Here is an 18,710-nt window from a genome sequence, read left to right on the forward strand (position 1 = left end):
CAATAAATACCCAGAGAGGCCAGGCGTGGTGGCTCAAGCCTGTAATTCCAGCACTTTGGGAGGCCGAGGTGGGTGGATCACGAGGTCAGGGGTTTGAGACCAGCCTGGCCAAGATGGTGAAACCCCGTCTCTACAAAAAATACAAAAATAGCCCGGTGTGGTGGTGTGTGCCTGTAATCCTAGCTACTTGGGAGGCTGAGGCAGGAGAATCACTTGAACCTGGGAAGCGGAGGTTGCAGTGAGCCTAGACTGCGCTATTGCACTCCAACCTGGGCGACAGAGCAAGACTCCATCTCAAAAAAAAAAAAAAAAAAAAAAACTCAGAGAATGAATGCAAAGTGGCTTTTGGGGATCCTGTGTGTGAGTATCCAGGCATTTGACCCTTTCTCCCAGCTCTGGGAAAGAGCCAGTTTTATAACTTCATTCCTGAGAGGTAATTTGGTGCAATAGAAGAGCACAAGCTTTGAATCTGCTGCTTGCCAGCTGTGTGACTTTGAGCAAATTACTTAACTTGTCTAAGCTTCCGTTTCTTCTTTTGTCCAATGGAGATATTATTGATCCCAACAGGGCTGTTGTAAAGAGACAACATAGAACTTGTAAGCACTTACTGAATGTTATTTCTCTTTTCCTTCATGATTTCTGAATCTTAGTTGCCCCATTCATAAAATGGGAAAATTAGATATCTGCTTTTTCAAGGGAAGTGGCTGTTTTTCAAAGGAAGTGGCATTTGTTTATTCCACTAACAAAAAATCTATTTTTATATGAAATATCCCAATTTAATTTTTTTTTTTTCTTGAGACGGAGTTTCGCTCTTGTTGCCTAGGCTGGAGACCAATGGCATGATCTCGGCTCACTGCAACCACTGCCTCCCCAGTTCAAGCAATTCTCGTGCCTCAGCCTCTCGAGTAGCTGGGATTACAGGCATGCACCACCACGCTTGGCTAATTTTTGTATTTTTAGTAGAGACGGGGTTTCACCATGTTGGTTAGGCTGGTCTCGAAATCCTGACCTCAAGTGATCCACCGGCCTCCGCCTCCCAAAGTGCTGGGATTACAGGCATGAGCCACCGCGCCCGGCTTTGAAACGATTTTTTTTTTTTTTTTTTTTTTGAGACGGAGTCTCGCTCTGTCGCCCAGGCTGGAGCGCAGTGGCGCGATCTCGGCTAACTGCAAGCTCCGCCTCCCGGGTTCACGCCATTCTCCTGCCTCAGCCTCCCGAGTAGCTGGCACTACAGGCGCCCGCCACCACGCCCAGCTAATATTTTGTATTTTGTTTAGTAGAGTCGGGGTTTCACCGTGTTAGCCAGGATGGTCTCTATCTCCTGACCTCGTGATCCGCCCGCCTCGGCCTCCTAAAGTGCTGGGATTACAGGCGTGAGCCACCGTGCCCGTCCGAAACGATTTTTTAAAAGTAAAAATACCCTAAGGGCCAAACAAGGTACCCCTGTGGACTGGATTTAGCTTTGGGCTGTTGTTCACCTAGGCTACTGATTGTCAGGGATGCTATGACATCCTTATTGTGTAACTTAGGCAAATCAGTTTACCTCCCTGAACTTCAGTGAGCTCATCTGTAAAATGGATCAAGACCCATCGTTATGCGGATCAAATGAGACCAGGTGTGTAAGACGCTGAACAGCGCTGGCGCATGGTAAGCACCCCACGCATGACGCGACAGCGATAGCTTGGGTGGATGTTGAATTGGTTAGGATGTATTCAAGGAGCAAGATATCCCAGAGGCCAGCGGAATAGGCGAAGCCGAGAAAGATGGAGAAAAGACGGCAGAGGAGATAAAGAGGGAATGGAAGAAGTGAGGAGGCAACAGGGTCCGCCCTCCAGGCGGGGCGCCAGGGAGAGGCCCAGGCCGGGGCGGGAGTGCACGTGGCCTATTTCGGGCGGAGCAGAGGCACTGGGCGCAGCGGAGACCTCCAAGCCGGCCCCAGGAGACGGGCCGCGAGGGTAGGTTGGAACTCGGCGGCAAGGACCTTGAACGCCGGGCTGGGGCGGCTCCAGGTGCTTGGGAGTCGGGGGACTGCGGAGGACGCCAAGTCTGAGCTCGCCGCCCTCTCCGAGCCGTTTGGGCCGGACGCCTGGGTCCTTCGGGCTCCGCCCCAGGGGGTGGGGCTATATGTTCGGACCAATGACCGGCCGTCCCTGCGGCCCCGCCCCCTCCCCGCCCCCGGAGCCGCGGCCTCGCTGAGTGCCCAGCCGCCCGGCGCCCAGGCCTGGGGCACCGCGAGCGCCGAACCTTCGGCTGGTGAGTGCGCACCCCCTCCCCGGGGTTTCCGCCCCGATCCCGCCTCCAGCCCGTGCCCCAGAGCTCCAGGTCGCCGACCCGGGCGCTGGGGAGTGACTCAGCGCAAGGATGGTGGCGACTTGCGGGGGCTGGAGATTCGAACTGTTCAAGGCCTTGAATGCTGGGATGAGTGGGGTGAACGCGAGCCCACGGAGCTGGTCCCGGGGCTGTGCCAGAGCGTGGGGCCGGGCTGGGGTGGACGGGAGAGGACCAGATTCGGAGACCAGGGCAGGGCGGGAGAAGCCACGGCTGCACTGCCTTGCTGGGCCAGGGCCACGGTGGGCGGGAGGGGGGGAGGCGGGTCCTGAGCTTCTGATCCAGCTCCCCGCCTCAGGACACCAAGATGCCTGGCGAACAGCAGGCAGAGGAAGAGGAGGAGGAAGAGATGCAGGAGGAGATGGTGCTGCTGGTGAAGGGTGAGGAGGATGAGGGTGAGGAGAAGTATGAGGTGGTGAAACTCAAGATCCCCATGGACAACAAGGAGGTATGTGTCACACACACCCTGGGGCACACTGTCCCCAAACCTGGTCCAGGCCCAGCCTCCCTCAGATAGAAGCCAGGGATCTTGCCCCTACTTTTCCCAGAATCTCGGATCTAAAACCTCAGGATTGGCCCATCCTTCTGCCCCACTGCCTGGGCTTCCATCATACAAAAGTCACGCCTACTGTCCCAGGCTTCCTGCTGGGTGCAGGAGATTAAACTCCGTCCTTGTATCCCCCATGGAGCTTGATGTTAGACTGAAGGGTAACCACACAGTTAGAATCCCGTGTGATGGCTGCAGGTACAGGGGGATGATGAAGCCTAGAAGTGGGAACTTAACTCAGATTTAGAGGCTGGGGAAAGGTCAGGTTAGTTCAACAGCAACAGTAACAATAGCTAACCCTTGCCTAGCATTTTCTATGTGCCAGGCACTGTTCTAAGCACCTCGATTCTATGATGTCAGTAGCATTTATTCCATTTTACAGATGAGGAGACTGAGGCCCAGGGCAGTTTGGTAACTGGCCACAGGTCTCAAAGTTAGTAAAAGGATGGCTTATGTGAGACCAGTAGGAGTCTGGGGTCAGAAGTGGGGTGATGGACCCAGGCAGAGGAAATGGCTCTTTTATTATTACTGTTGTTATTGTTTGAGACAGGGTCTCATTCAGTCACCCAAGCTGTAGTGCAGTACAGCTCACTGCAGCCTTGACTTCCTGGGCTCAGTTGATCCTCCCACCTCAGCCTCCCAAGTAGCTGGGACTACAGGCATGCACCACTACACCTGGCTAATTTTTTTTTGTTTTGTTTTGTTTTGAGACAGAGTTTCGCTCTGTTGCCCAGGCTGGAGTGCAGTGGCGTGATCTCGGCTCACTGCAACCTCCACCTCCCAGGTTCAAGTGGTTCTCCTACCTCAGCCTCCCAAGAAGCTGGGATTACAGGCATGCACCACCACGCCCGGCTAATTTTTTGTATTTTCAGTAGAGTTGGGGTTTTGCCATGTTGGCCAGACTGGTCTCAAACTCCTGAGTTCAGGTGATCCTCCCACCTCAGCCTCCCAAAGTGCTGGGATTATAGGTGTGAGCCACCGTATCCAGCCAGAAATGGCCCTTATAGAGGCTCAGACGAGTGAGTAGTGCACTGCAGCAGTGAGGGTGGGTGGTTCGGTCATGCTGTAGTGTGGATGAGTGGGGGTGGTTGGCAGGCCACACAGGGAGTCTGGCTTTTATTCTGAGGGTATTTGAAGGTTTTGAGATCAGAATATGAGTTAAATTTCACCCCCTGGAGACCCTAACTGCCACCAGATACGTTTCCGCTTCTCAGAACCCCAGAGGACTCTGTCTGCCCCCAGCCGGAGCAGCCCTGAGTACCAGCAGAGGGCTTGGCCCCAGGGACCCAGCTTGCAGGGGCCGGGACTCTTGATTCTTCCTGCCCAGGAGCCAGTTCCCAGGGAAAGAACGCTCTGCTGCCCCCTAGTGGGCCTGCTGGGTGCTGGGGGAGGGGACTAGCTCCTCAGGCCTCTGGATAGTCTAATAACTATCTGGTTGTGTTTGTTGCGGGCCCACTTCGCCCATTATCCAGCTCTGCCTGCCTCTTCTGGCCCTGTGATTGCCTGATCTCCACCTTTGGCCTCTAAGTTACAAACACAGGCTCCAGAGCTTAGGGTGGACTTCCAGCTCCATCATTTACCCGCTGTGTGACCTTGGCCAAGTTTCCTAACCGCTCCACACCTCAGTTTCCTCATTTGTAAAAGGGAAATTATAACAGCACCTACATCTTGGAGTTGTGAGGAATGAATGAGTCAACACATGCACAGAGTTAGAACTGTGTCTGGCACAAAATAAACACGGAAATAGTTGCTGTTACATTTATTCTTCTCCCCAAAGCTCAGGACCTTAGGCAAGGTCATCCTTCTTGAGATTTTTCAACTTTTTTTTTTTTTTTTGAGACGGAGTCTCACTATGTCGCCCAGGCTGGAGTGCAGTGGCGCAATCTTGGTTCACCGCACCTCCACCTACCGGGTTCATGCCATTCTCCTGCCTCAGTCTCCTGAGTAGCTGGGATTATAGGTGCGCACTACCACGCCCAGCTAATTTTTGTATTTTTAGTAGAGGTGGGGTTTCACCATATTGGTCAGGCTGGTCTCGAACTCCTGACTTCGTGATCCGCCCGCCTCGGCCTCCCAAAGTGTTGGGATTACAGGCGTGAGCCACCACGCCTGGCTCAACTCATTTTTATCAAAGGCCTGGGCTGAACCATGAGAACTGGGGTTGATCAGGGAAGTGAATGTGGGGGCACAGAGGATTGAAGACAAACGACTCAAGGCAGTGGGGAAGGCTTCCCAGAGGAGATGATTTTTGACTTGGGCCTTGAAGGCTTTGCGGGGGTTTGGCACATGGAGGAGGAGGAAGGGCATTCCAGGAGGAGGAAACAGCAAAAGCAAAGACTCAGAGGAAATGAGACTGGAAAGGCAGTTAGGGGACAGAGGGGCCTTGCAAGCTAGGGCAGGACGTACTGTGTTAGGTTCTGTGGCACCATAAGAAGCCTTAAATCATGGGAAGAGCCAGGCGTGGTGGCTCACGCCTGTAATCCTAGCACTTTGGAAAGCCAAGGTGGGAGGATGACTTGAGCCCAGGAGTTCGATTCCTCCCTGGGCAACATAGGGAGACCTCATCTCTCCAAAAAAAAAAAAAAAAAAAAAAGTTTAATTAGCTGGGCATGGTGGCATGCCTGTAGTCCTAGCTACTCTGGAGGCTGAATGATCCCAGGAGTTCAAGGCTGCAGTGAGCCATGACTGCACCACTGTACTCCAGCCTGGGCAACAGAGAGAGACCCTGTCTCAAAAACAGGCCAGGCGTGGTGGCTCATGCCTGTAATCCCAGCACTTTGGGAGGCTGAGGCGGGCGGATCACTTGAGGTCAGGAGTTCGAGACCAGCCTTGCCAACATGGTGAAACCCCATCTCTACTAAAAATACAAAAATTAGCCGGGTGTGGTGGCGCCTGCTTGCAATCCCAGCTACTTGGGAGGCTGAGGCAGGAGAATCGCTTGAATCTGGGAGGCGGAGGTTGCAGTGAGCTGAGATTGCACCACTGCACTCCAGCCTGGGCAACAGAGCAAGATTCCATCTCAAAAAAAAAAAAAAAAATCAGAGGAGGGACATGATTGGATTTTCTGTTTAGAAGAATTATTGGCTGCTACAGGGAGCCCAGGCCAGGTAGGGCCTGCTCTAAGGTAGTAACAGCAATGATGAGGAAAAGGGGCCATTTAGGAACCTGGCTAGAGCCAAGGGGTATGTGCGGTGAAGGTCTGACATGGCTAGTCATGAAAGGTACACAGGGCCAGATTGTGAATGGTATCATGTAGCGGTCCTAACTCCACCATTTACCAGCTTTTCTTTGGCTTTCTCATCTGTAAAATGGGGTAATAGAGTAAGACCCCTGAATGCCAGTCTGAGAAGTGTCATCAAGGTGACTAGATTTGGAGGAGATGGGTGGAATTGAGGATTATGCACACATATCCCATGAACTGTTAGCATCGTGCCCAGAAGGGTGCTCGATCGTTAGCTTGCTGTGGGCCTTCCTGAGCCTCATTTCTCCATCTATGAAATGGTGACCTCGAAAACACCTTCCAGTGGTGACATTCAGTGAGTCCTAGCTATTGCCAGTCCTGTGGCCAGTCACTGTCCAGAAGGGCCTTAATTACGCTGCATGCAGGGGCTGGAGTATTCTCCCTCTGCCATCAAAACCCAATCTATCTTTTAGAAATATTTTCTCAGAGGGCTCCATGCACATCCAAACCTATCTTTCCCTGGCTTGAACCCTTGAGTGGTTTTCTGTTTCCCTCAGGGTGAGGTCTCAGCTCCTAAACTTGGCATTCAAAGCTCTTTACCATCTGACCTCATGCCATTCTGGCTTCATCCCTCGACACCTATCCCATCCCCCCTTGTGGTCTCAGCCCGCAAAGTCCTCTTCACCTTTGCTCCCTGCTTTCTCCAGGAGTAGCTCTTTTCTCGTCTAGATCAGTTTCTTAATTTTTAACATGCATACAGATCACCCAGGGGTCTTGTTAAAATGAGGATTTTAATTCAGTAAAATCTGGAGTGGGATTTGAGATTCTGCATTTGTAAAAAGTTCCCAGTGATGTTGATGTTGCTGGTCTGTGGACCACACATCCTCCAGCAAGGAACTAGAAGACAGTGGTTGTGTTTAATAATTTGTGCCAAAATGAAGGAAGACTGTGACCACAAAAAGGGGCCAGGGGAGGGAGACAAGCTGTGTAAGTGGCCTCAAACTCTAGTCAGTGAGATTAGAATTGCATCATGGAGGCTGGGCGCGATGGCTCTTGCCTGTAATCCCAGCACTTTTGGAGGCTGAGGCAGGAGGATTGATTGAGCTCAGGAGTTCGAGACCAGCCTGGGCAACATGGCAAAACCCCATCTCTACTGAAATACAAAAATTAGCCAGGTGTGGTGGCACACCCCTGTAGCGCCAGCTATTTGGGGGGTTGAGTCAGGAGGATTGCTTTAGCCCGGGAAGTCAAGGCTGCAGTGAGCCGTGATCATGCCACTGCATCCAGCCTGGGTGACACAGTGAGACCTTTTCTCAAAAAAAAAAAAAAAAAAAAGAGAATAAAAAAAGAATTGCATCATGGTTAAGAGAATAGGTGTTCTGGAAAATGAGTAAATTCAGTTCAAACCCTGGCTCTGCCATTTATTAGCTGAATAGCCTTGCCTTGTGTAGTCACTTAACTTCTGAGTCTTATTTCCTTATATATAAAACAGGGCTAAGGTACCTAACCAAAGCTATGGCGAGAATTTAGAAAGACAGTACTGGTAAAAAGCACTTAGCACAGTTCCTGGCACATGGTGAGTGCCCAACAAGTGGGAGTTATTTTATTAATTAGAGAAGTAATGGCTAAGGAAGAAACTGGGATGTTTGCTCTGGTTAAAAAACATTTAAGCAGGAAAACAAAAATCACTAACTTCTAATACCTGGATTATTATATTATTACACTACATTGTATGTTCACAGTAGCCTCCTGTTATAGTGCAAATACCATTTATTCTAATTTTTAAATCTAATAGTTGTAGAATTTAAGACATGCTTGGGCCATTAATGATCACCTAGTCTGGTATTTGCCAATATTTGCCAAGTTTCAGTCACATGTGTATTGCTCATATGTTGTACTCACATTATTTATTAATGTTTTTCTTCAAATAGATTCACATTGTTTTGTTAAATAAATGTACCTTCATCTAAACAATAGTACTGATGAAATTGTGGGTTTCATGTGATATCTTGTTTTTTTAATATTCGTGAAAATAAATGTGTAACAATTATAATGAGACTTTTTTAAAGTTTGCCCACATACCACCTCATACCTCATGCTGGGAAATTTTGGGTTTTTTTTCTTTTTTTAGAGACACGATCTCACTCTGTCACCCAGGCTGGAGTGCAGTGGCACGTGACTGTAGCTCACTGCAGCCTTGAACTCTTGGGCTCAAGTGATCCTCCTTCCTCAGCCTACCAAGTTGTTGGGACTACAAGTGCACCCCACCACACCTGGCTAATTTTTCACTTTTTGTAGAGACGAGGTCTAACTGTGTTGCCCAGGCTGGTGTCCAACTCCTGGCCTCAAGTAATCCTCCTTCCTTGGCCTCCCGAAGTGCTAAGATTACAGGTGTGAGTCACTGCACCTGGCCTCATACTGGGAATTTGATCTCACTTAGCCTACCTGGCCTTTCTCGGGACACTGGGGCAGAGGAGGATCTTAATGAGCTGGATTCAGCTCCTCTTACCAAGATTTTTCCTCAGGCATCCAAGGCCCCTTCTCCTGGGCTGGAGACATCAACAGTGCTTGTATGGAGAATTTCTTTTTCAGAAGTCAGTGAACTCAGCATGAGGAAGCCCTCAGGCTGTCCAAAGTCACCTGAAAGAGGATGCCAAGGAAAAACGGGCCAGAAAAATGTAGATCTGATGAGACAAGTTCTCTCCACAGTGGCTGATGTATTGAAATAAACCAACAGATTTCAAAACCAGGGCAAGACTGGAAAATGTGACCTTGAATTCAGATGGTACCAAACATACTGTGGGGAGTTTCTCCATTTAAAGTATCAAGTTGTATTTTAACCTTGAATCCCTCTTGGAGTGTGCCAGGGACGTGGAATCCAGCCTCTGTCACATCTTGGTCACGTGAGTTCAGAACAGTGTAGCCTGAATGACGGCATGGTCTCATGGGCACCCTGAGTCCATCCTGGCTCCCACTGGCCATGTGAATTTCATCGCCCTCAGCCTCAGCTTTCTCAGCTATCAAAAGAGAGAACACCCAGCTCAAGGCGGGTGACAGGAGGATTTAATACAATAACATACATAGTGTTGTCAAAGCTTAATACTTTGTTATTGATTGTTGCTATTGTCATCAGTATAGATACTATTTAAACCAGATTTCTCTTGGTCACTAATTTTCTAAATTGCCGTTTTCTAATTTTTTTTTTTCGACGGAGTCTCGCTCTGTTGCCCAGGCTGGAGTGCAGTGGCCCAGCTCCGCTCACTGCAAGCTCCGCCTCCCGGGTTCATGTCATTCTCCTGCCTCAGCCTCCCGCGTAGCTGGGACTACAGGCACCTGCCACCACGCCTGGCTAATTTTTTGTATTTTTTTAGTAGAGATGGGGTTTCACCATGTTAGCCAGGATGGTCTCGATCTCCTGACCTTGTGATCTGCCCACCTCAGCCTCCCAAAGTGCTGGGATTACAGGCGTGAGCCACCGCGCCCGGCCTCTTTTTTTTTTGAGATGGAATCTCACTCTGTTCCCCAGGCTGGAGTGCAGTGGCATGATCTCAGCTCACTGCAACCTCTGCCTCCCGGGTTCAAGTGATTCTCCTGCCTCAGCCTCCTGAGTAGGTGGGATTACAGGCATGAGCCACCACATCCAGCTGATTTTTGTATTTTTAGTAGAGACAGGGTTTCACCATGTTGGCCAGGCTGGTCTTGAACTCCTGACCTCAAGTGATCCGCCCACCTCGGTCTCCCAAAGTACTGGGATTACAGGCGTGAACCACCACGCCTGGCTTATTTTCTAATTTCTGAGTTGGTTACCACAAAGCCACTACCTTTTGACAAACTATCTTGAAGGCCTTGAAGTTGCCCTCCTGCAGCTTCAGAAACAGAAGGCCCTACTATTTTCTGCTGTCATCTTTTTTTTTTTTTTTTTTTTTTTTTTGAGATGGAGTCTTGCCGTCACCTAGGCTGGAGGCAGTGGTGCAATCTTGGCTCACTGCAACCTCCACCTCCCGGGTTCAAGCAGTTCCCTGCCTCAGCCTCCCGAGTAGCTGGGATTACAGGCGTCCGCCACCACACCCAGCTAAGTTTTGTATTTTTAGTAGAGACGGGGTTTCAACATCTTGGCTAGGCTGGGCTCGAACTCCTGACCTCGTGATCCACCTGCCTCGGCCTCCCAAAGTGCTGGTATTACAGGTGTGAGCCACTGCACCTGGCCTTGCTGTCCCTCTCTCTTCACCTGTCTCCCCATCTGTAAAATAGGGATGATGATAATTACCTCGTGGAGATCGAATATGGGAGAAGCTGACACTGTCTTGTCCTTAATATGCCCCAGGCACTTCATTTGGTCATGAATTAATTGCTTGGCCACAGTAGATACGCGACATCAGTTTTGCTGGGGTTTTGAGCGTTCTCTTTTCTAAGAAGGGAGCAATATGCCCTCAATACTCTTCACTGTTAGTCCAGAATGTTTTCCCTTCATGTGCCTCTTAGAAGGCATTTCTTTCCTTTTTCTGATTTTTATCTCTAGAAGGCCAGAGCTTGTGAAACTGGCTCATTTTCAGATTGTTTCATTTCAGACCTCAGAATAACATTTGGCTTTTACCCTTGCCTTTTTCTTCACTGCTTAAAAAATGATAGGTGTTTGCTATTCAAAGCTGATTAAGAGCCTGGACTTGGTCCTGGCCTGGCTTCCAGGATGCCCCTCTCCTGCTCTCCTCCCTCCCTGGCTTCTCCCCATCTTGCTGCCCTAGGTTCTGTCTGCCCATCCCCTGGATGATCTCATCCACTCATTCTCAAGGCTTTATAAACCATCTATAGGTTGACAGCTTCTCAATTAACATCTCCAGTCTAGGCCTCGCTTCTGAGCTCCAGATATGTCAAGAAGCCGTGACACCACCCAAAACAGATCTCCCCTCAACTTGCTCCTCCCACCGTCCTCATCTCTGTAAATGGCAACTCCACCTTTGCAGTTGCCAAGCTCAAAAACCTTGAAGTCATTTTGATCTCTTTTTCTTCACACCTCATATCTAATCTCTTATTAAATCTATTGTCTCACACTGCAAATAGATCCAGAAGCCAATCACTTCTCACCACCTCCACCATCCACCGTCCACTTCTGTCACCTGGGTATGAGCCACTATCTTCTCTTGCCAGGTGGCTGTAGTGGCCTCCTCACTGGGCTTCTGCTTCTGCTCTCTCCAACTCCTTTATTTGGTTTTCAACCCCAGTAGCCTGAGGGGAGCCTTTTTAAATGTGTAGGATATGGTCACTTCCCTGCTCAAAGCCCTCTGACATCTCCTCTTACAGTTCCCTGTCTCCTTTATAATAAAAGCCAGAGCCAGGCACAGTGGTATGTGCCTGTAACTCCAGCTACTCAGAAGGCTGAGTCAGGAGGAACTGCTTGAGCCAGGAGGTTCGGGACCAAGCCTGGGCCACGGCAAGACCCTGTCTCTTAAAAAAAAAAAAAAAAAAAAGCCAAATATAACAAATACAAGGCCCTATATGCCAAGAGATCTCCACCACTACATCCGTGACTCCCCCCATCATGCATTCTGCTTTAACCAATTTTTCTTGCCATTTCTGGAACATCAGGCAACTCCCGCCTCTGCGCCCTGCCGTTCCCTCTGCAGTGCTCCTCAGAGGGCTATCCACGTAGCCTGCTCTGTCACCTCCTTTAAGTCTTTGCTCATGTTATCATATCGGTAAAGTGTCTTGACAACCCTGTTTAAATCTGTAGCATCCCCAATACCAGCATTCCTTATCCAGTATTCCTGAAAGCAGGAATTTTTTAATGCTTTTTATTTAATGCGGAATCCCCGTGCCTAGAACAGTCTAGGACACTGCATGCCCTCAGTAAATATTGGTTGAATTAATAAAAATAGCTAGAACGCCACTGGGCTTTGTGATGTGTGCGTTACGCGCATTATCTCACTGGATGCGCACAGCCATCCTGGGAGGCAGCACCGTGGCCTTTCCTATTTCATAGATGGGGAACTGAGGCTCACAGAGGGAGCAGCCTGTGGAGACCCAGGTCTCTGGCTCCGGGGCCTGCCGCTAAGGGCTGACCTATCCCCCTCTCCCCGCAGGTCCCGGGCGAGGCGCCCGCGCCGTCCGCCGACCCGGCGCGTCCCCACGCGTGCCCCGACTGCGGCCGCGCCTTCGCGCGCCGCTCCACGCTGGCCAAGCACGCGCGCACGCACACGGGCGAACGGCCCTTCGGGTGCACCGAGTGCGGGCGGCGCTTCTCACAGAAGTCGGCGCTGACCAAACACGGCCGCACGCACACGGGCGAGCGGCCCTACGAGTGCCCCGAGTGCGACAAACGCTTCTCGGCCGCCTCGAACCTGCGGCAGCACCGGCGACGGCACACGGGCGAGAAGCCGTACGCATGCGCGCACTGCGGCCGCCGCTTCGCGCAGAGCTCCAACTACGCACAGCACCTGCGCGTGCACACGGGCGAGAAGCCGTACGCGTGCCCGGACTGCGGACGCGCCTTTGGCGGCAGCTCGTGCCTGGCGCGCCACCGACGCACGCACACGGGCGAGCGGCCCTACGCTTGCGCCGACTGCGGCACGCGCTTCGCTCAGAGCTCGGCGCTGGCCAAGCACCGGCGCGTGCACACGGGCGAGAAGCCGCACCGCTGCGCTGTGTGTGGCCGTCGCTTCGGCCACCGCTCCAACCTGGCGGAGCACGCGCGCACGCACACAGGCGAGCGGCCCTACCCCTGCGCCGAGTGCGGCCGCCGCTTCCGCCTAAGCTCGCACTTCATTCGCCACCGACGCGCACACATGCGGCGCCGCCTGTATATCTGCGCCGGCTGCGGCAGGGACTTCAAGCTGCCCCCTGGCGCCACGGCCGCCACTGCCACCGAGCGTTGCCCGGAGTGCGAGGGCAGCTGAGTCCCGCAGGGCTGCGAAGGGGCGCGCTGGGGCTTCGACCTGGCTGCACTAACCCAGGCTCCTCCTCGCCCCGGCCTCCGGGTCTGGGAAATTGAGGGGACGGCAGGCCCGGCTGCCCTGGAACTGGGAGACAGGGAGAATCCCCTGCCGGGGTCCCTGGAAACAGTGCCCACCCCACATCACTACATTCTCTTGGCCCGTGTTAGTGAATAAAGTATTATATCCTCACCCCACCCGTGCCTGTGAGTGAGGTGGGTGGGAGAGGAAGAAAGTTGGGGTTCTCCAGGCTCAGGTGCTAAGTGAGTTGTCAAGGAACCAAATGGGGATGTAAACCTAAAAGGGGTTCCCGGCACCTCGGTTTGTGTTGGTTGGAGGTGATCGCACACTTGGCCCTTGGTTACGTCCTCATAACCTTAGATCTGAAAGGGCCCATAAATATACTATGTTCAAGATCAGACACGCACTGCATTCGGCAGAGCTCCAGTGAGCAAGGCACGACCCTCAGATCTCAGTCTAGTGAAGGAGAGAAAACTGTAGTAACACTACGTTAAAGGTTTTAACTGCTTTGTTATGTAAGCTTACCCAGCCCGACGCACAGTGACTCACGCCTGTAATCCCAGCACTTTGGGAGGGCGAAGCTAGAAGATCACTTGAGGTTAGGAGTTCGATACCAGCCTGGCCAACATGGTGAAACCCGGTCTCTACTAAAAATACAAAAATTAACTGGGTGTGGTGGCGGGCGCCTGTAATCCCAGCTACTGAGGGGGCTGAGGCATGAGAATCACTTGAACCTGGGAGACAAAGGTTGCAATGAACCGAGATAGTGCCATTGCACTCCGGCCTGGGCAACAGAGGAAGACTGCCTCAAACAAACAAAAAACAACAAACCAAACCAAACCAAAAAAATCTCAAAGCGATTGGACCTAGCAGCTCATGCCTGTAATCTCCAGCACTTTGGGAGGCGGAGGCAGGAGGATCTCTTGAAGTCAAGAGTTTGAGATCAGCCTGGAGAACAAAGTGAGACCCCCATCTATTAAAAAAAGAAGAAAAAAGGCTGGGCATGGTGAGGCACACTTGTAGTCACAGCAAATGAGGAGGCTGAGGTGGGAGGATCACTTGAGCACAGGAGGTCGAGGCTACAGTGAGCTACTATTGTGGCACTGCACTCCAGGCTGGGCGACAGAGTGAGGCTGTCTCAAAAATAAATAAAAATTTAAAATTCCAAAGTTATAAAAAATTATTTTCTCTTGTTTTCTACTGTGCAACCCACTTCAGTGCCAGCAGCCTACAGGCATAGAGGCCAGGCAATGGTTGGGGCTACAGTTTGCTCTGGCATGGGGTACTATGAGAGGCCTAGGGAATCCAGCCCATCATAAATCCAAACCCATGTGTTGTTTTAAATTTATTTTGGGCCGGGTAAGGTGGCTTACGCCTGTAATCCCAGCAGTTTGGGAGGCTGAGGCAGGCGGATCACCTGAGGTCAGGAGTTCGAGACTAGCCTGGCCAACATGGTGAAACCCTATCTCTACTAAAAATACAAAAATTAATTAGCCTGTAATCCCAGCTACTCAGAAGGCTGAGACAGAGTGAGACTCCATCTCAAAAAAACAAAAAACAAAAACATCAGCTGGGCGTGGTGGCAGACGCCTGTAATCCCAGCTACTTGGGAGGCTGAGGCAGGAGAATTGCTTGAACATGGGAGGTGGAGGTTGCAGTAAGCTGAGATCACACCATTGCACTCCAGCCTGGGTGACAAGAGTGAGACTCTGTCTCAAAAAAAATAGTAATAAAAAATAAAAATAAATTTATTTATTTTGTAGAGACAGGGTCTCGCTATGGTGCCCAGGCTGGTCTCCATATCCTGGCCTCAAGCAATCCTTCCACCTCTGCCTCCCGAAGTGCTGAGATCAGGCATGAGCCACCATGCCTGGCTAGGTAAATCTTTTCTGTCCATTTTTGCTACAGCCAATGAATGGCAGAGACAAGTAAATAGGCACTTGCAGTCCAGTGTCAACTGGTGCTATGATGGAGGAAGATAGGCTCTTTTCAGAGGTGATGTTTAAGTTGGGTCTGGAAGGTGAAGCTGGGGTTCGGGAAGTGTGGAGAGAGCCCCTAAAGCTGCATTCCAGGGTCATTAGAGCTTGCAAATGTTCCCTGGGGTGGAATGGGGGGACAAAAAGCAAGAGGGTTTTGGAAGTGAGGTTAAAGTATCCAAGGTAGCAAAGCCTTGAGGGCTTAGAGGGGAAGGATGGATCTGACATCTGTAGGGAGCTGGAACTCATAGCAGTGGACCTGGGGTTGAGGGAAAGGAGATGGGACTGACTTCATTTCTTAGCTTGGGTGACTGCAGGACAGTGTCACTGAGATGGGGGTGCAGGATGAAGAGCAACACAGGAGGTTAAGTGGGGCAATTGTTACATCCCAGTCTGGACATGCTGAATGTTAGGTCAGCATGAGGGAGGGGATTGGCAATAATAGCTTAGAGATATCAGGTCTGGAGTTCGTCTGGAGTCCATGACACCATGTCCAGAAGAAAGCACTCAAGAAGAGTCTTGAAAGTGGCCAGGCGCAGTGGCTCATGCCGGTAATCCCAGCACTTTGGGAGGCTGAGGGAGGAGGATCACTTGAGGCCAGGAGTTCAAGACCAACTTGGGCAATATGGTAAGACCCCGTCTCCACTAAAAATAAGGAAAAATAGCCAGAGGTAGGAAGAAAACCAGGTAAGCATCTTATCTGGGAAATCTAGAGGAAAGTGTTTCAGGGAGAGTGGAGGATCAGCTGCTGCTCTGGTGCCCGCTGCATTTGTCATGAGGGTGGGGAAAGTGGTGAGAGTCGTTTCAGTGGAGGGGGGTGAAAACCAGCCAGGAGGCAAGGTTGTAAATGGGATGGTGGGGAAGCAGATTGGGGGAATTTAGCCAACCCTTTGAAGATACTGCTCGAGGTTTGATGGTTTCACTTTTGGCAACAGGGAAGGGATTCATATATGCTTTCTGCACGGGAAGAAAGGGCTAATGCAGAGAAGCTGATCATACAGAAGGGAAAGCAGACACCCAATTAAAGAGAGGAAGGAATCAGGGCTTCATAAGGATGCGGATCCCATTATCACTGGACAGCCAGAAGAAAGGCGGGTTTGGGCACATAATCTGATGCGCTGTCTTACCTGGGAAATAAGAATGGGAGTCAATGGATAAGAAATATAAGAGAGTGAGGCCAGGAAAGGAGAATGCCTCATTTTACTGAGATGCAGACTGCCTCAGAGAGGCAGCAAGTCAGTGACCATTGTAGATTCTTTTTTTTTTTTTTTTTGAGACGGAGTCTCGCTCTGTCCCTCAGGCTGGAGTGCAGTGGCACGATCTCGGCTCACTGCAAGCTCCGCCTCCTGGGTTCACGTCATTCTGCCTAAGCCTCCCAAGTAGCTGGGACTACAGGTGCCTGTCACCACGCCCGGCTAATTTTTTGTATTTTTAGCAGAGACGGGGTTTCATTGTGTTAGCCAGGATGATCTTGATCTCCTGACTTCATGATCCGCCCGCCTCAGCCTCCCAAAGTGCTGGGATTACAGGTGTAAGCCACTGCACCCGGCTGACCATTGAAGATTCTGAAAGCACAGATGTCCACTGGTGTACGTGGGGGACTGTTTCCAGGACACACCCCCACCCCCACCGTGTACACAAATCCACGCATACTCAAGCCCCAGTCAGCCCTGCGGAACCCACATATGGGAAAAGCTGGTCCTCCACATACATGGGTTTTGCATCCCACAAATACTGTATTATTGAACCATGTCTGGTTTAAAAAAAGTTCAACCAAATGTGGACTTACACAGCTCAAACCCGTGTTGTTCAAGGGTCAACTGCAGTTTAAAAGTCCTTTCCCCTACATTAGCCTACCCTGTGACGGAGGCAGCCAGAGGTATCTCAGAAAAAAGTGATGTGCCCAAAGTCACACAACAGGCAAATCTTACACACTCAACACTTTCTTTTTTTTTTTTTTTTGAGACGGATTCTCGCTCTGTCACCCAGGCTGGAGTGCAGTGGCATGATCTTAGCTCACTGCAACCTCTGACTCCCGGGTTCAAGCAATTCTCCCTGCCTCAGCCTCCGGAGTAGCTGGGATTACAGACACCCGCTACCACACCCAGCTAATTTTTGTATTTTTAGTAGCGATAGGGTTTCACCATGTTGGCCGGGTTGGTCTCGAACTCCTGACATCAGGGGATCCACCTGCCTCAGCCTCCCAAAGTGCTGGGATTACAGGCGTGAGCCACCACGCTCGGCCCTCAACACTATCTTTAGGTGGAGAGGAAAAACAATAAATTGGCCTTGGTGTGGCAGGGTGGGTAGCCTTTACTTTTACCAAGGAGGACGCCCTATTTCGCCCCACATCAGAGACCTGACCCTGATTTCCTGCTCTGGGCCCCTGATAGTTGAGTTAAAAAGGTAAATAAGGCCAGGCGCGGGGACTCACGCCTGTAATCCCAGCACTTTGGGAGGCTGAGGTGGGCGTATCACGAGGTCAGGAGCTCGAGACCAGCCTGGCCAACATAGTGAAACCCCATCTCTACTAAAATTACAAAAATTGGCCAGATATGGTTGCATGCACCTTTAATCCCAGCTACTTGGGAGGCTGAGGCAGGAGAATCGCTGGAACCTGGGAGGCGGAGGTTGCAGTGAGCTGAGATCACGCCACTGCACTCCAGCCTGGGTGACAGAGCGAGACTCAGTCTCAAAAAATATATATAAATAAATAAAAATAAAAAGGCAAACGACTGGGCACGGTGGCTCAGGCCTGTAATCCCAGCACTTTGGGAAGCCAAAGTGGGCAGATCACCTAAGGTCAGAAGTTCAAGACCGGCCTGGCCAACATGGTGAAACCCCATCTCTACTAAAAATACAAAAAAGTAACCGGGCGTGGTGGCGGGCACCTGTAGTCCCAGCTACTAGGGAGGCTGAGGCAGGAGAATGGTGTGAACCCGGGAGGTGGAGCTTGCAGTGAGCCGAGATCGCACCACTGCACTCCAGCCTGGGCGAAAGAGTGAGACTCCGTCTCAAAACAATTAAAAAAAAAAAAGGCTGGGCGTGATGGTGGGCACCTGTAATCCCTGCTACTGGGAGGCTAAGGCATGAGAATCGCTTGAACTCAGGAGGCAGAGGTTGCAGAGAGCCGAGATCATACCGCCGCACTCCAGCCAGGCCTACAAGAGCAGGACTCTGTCTCAAAAAAAAAAAAAAAAAAAAAAAAGGAAAACAGGTAATAACAGTAACTGCAAAACTTACCAAGTGTACTTTACTATGTGCCAGGCCCCGCCCTGAGCATTCGCATAACTCATTGAAACCTCACGACCCTATTGGGCAGGTACTATTCTTTTTATTTGATAGACAAGGAAGCTGAAGTGCAGAACGATTAATTTGAGTAATGTCATTTAGCTTGCAAGTGTCAAAGATGGCATTTGAACCTAGACAGCCTGGCTCCACCATCTGGACTCTTACAGCCTTCAATCCCTAAGAGGGGGAAGGAACTTACATGACATCCTACTGGGAATTTGCTAGAAACCAGATCTCTCTGCCCTGCAGGCAAAAGGTACAACAGGGAAACACGAGAATGGGTCTCAGAGGCACCCCTGGTACCCCCGTCATCACCTGCTGAGACAGAGAGCCTCCCTGGCCATCCAGGAATAATCTAGAAGTTATTGCCCAAAACCATTTTACTGGGAGAACAAACACCAGGAGGCTACCTTCTAGAGGCTGCTGGGCCTCAGACCTCA

At 50.9% G+C, this 18,710-nt stretch overlaps 1 protein-coding gene and 1 non-coding gene across 4 annotated transcripts; one reads left to right on the plus strand and one right to left on the minus strand.

Moving 5' to 3' along the window:
* Window positions 1-1,114: 1,114 nt before the first annotated feature.
* ZNF771 (zinc finger protein 771) lies at window positions 1,115-18,193 on the plus strand. 3 transcript variants are annotated; one of them, XM_009430649.5, is made up of 3 exons: window positions 1,115-1,955; window positions 2,627-2,776; window positions 12,134-18,193. In XM_009430649.5, exons 2-3 carry the CDS (start codon window positions 2,636-2,638, stop codon window positions 12,944-12,946), a joined length of 954 nt encoding a protein of 317 aa, XP_009428924.1. In that variant the 5' UTR covers window positions 1,115-1,955; window positions 2,627-2,635; the 3' UTR covers window positions 12,947-18,193. The 3 variants fall into 3 exon arrangements, with proteins under 3 accessions (XP_009428924.1, XP_016785185.1, XP_016785184.1); XM_016929696.3 differs by lacking the exon at window positions 1,115-1,955 and adding an exon at window positions 2,017-2,253 and having other exon boundaries at window positions 2,614-2,776; XM_016929695.4 differs by lacking the exon at window positions 1,115-1,955 and adding an exon at window positions 2,026-2,253.
* Window positions 14,202-14,336, minus strand: LOC112207375 (small nucleolar RNA SNORA42/SNORA80 family). Its single transcript, XR_002941806.1, has one exon. It is a non-coding gene; the product is annotated as a small nucleolar RNA SNORA42/SNORA80 family (small nucleolar RNA).
* Window positions 18,194-18,710: the final 517 nt, after the last annotated feature.

The sequence above is a fragment of the Pan troglodytes genome, chromosome 18 (assembly GCF_028858775.2).
Source record: "Pan troglodytes isolate AG18354 chromosome 18, NHGRI_mPanTro3-v2.0_pri, whole genome shotgun sequence".
In the NCBI taxonomy this organism is placed as follows: Eukaryota; Metazoa; Chordata; class Mammalia; order Primates; family Hominidae; genus Pan; species Pan troglodytes.

Bases quoted from the DNA above. Each gene is read 5' to 3' on its own strand.
- ZNF771 (XM_009430649.5), top strand. From the start codon at position 2,636: ATGCCTGGCGAACAGCAGGCAGAGGAAGAGGAGGAGGAAGAGATGCAG. The intron at 2,777-12,133 runs GTATGTGTCACA...CTCTCCCCGCAG, and splicing joins TCCCCATGGACAACAAGGAG to GTCCCGGGCGAGGCGCCCGC.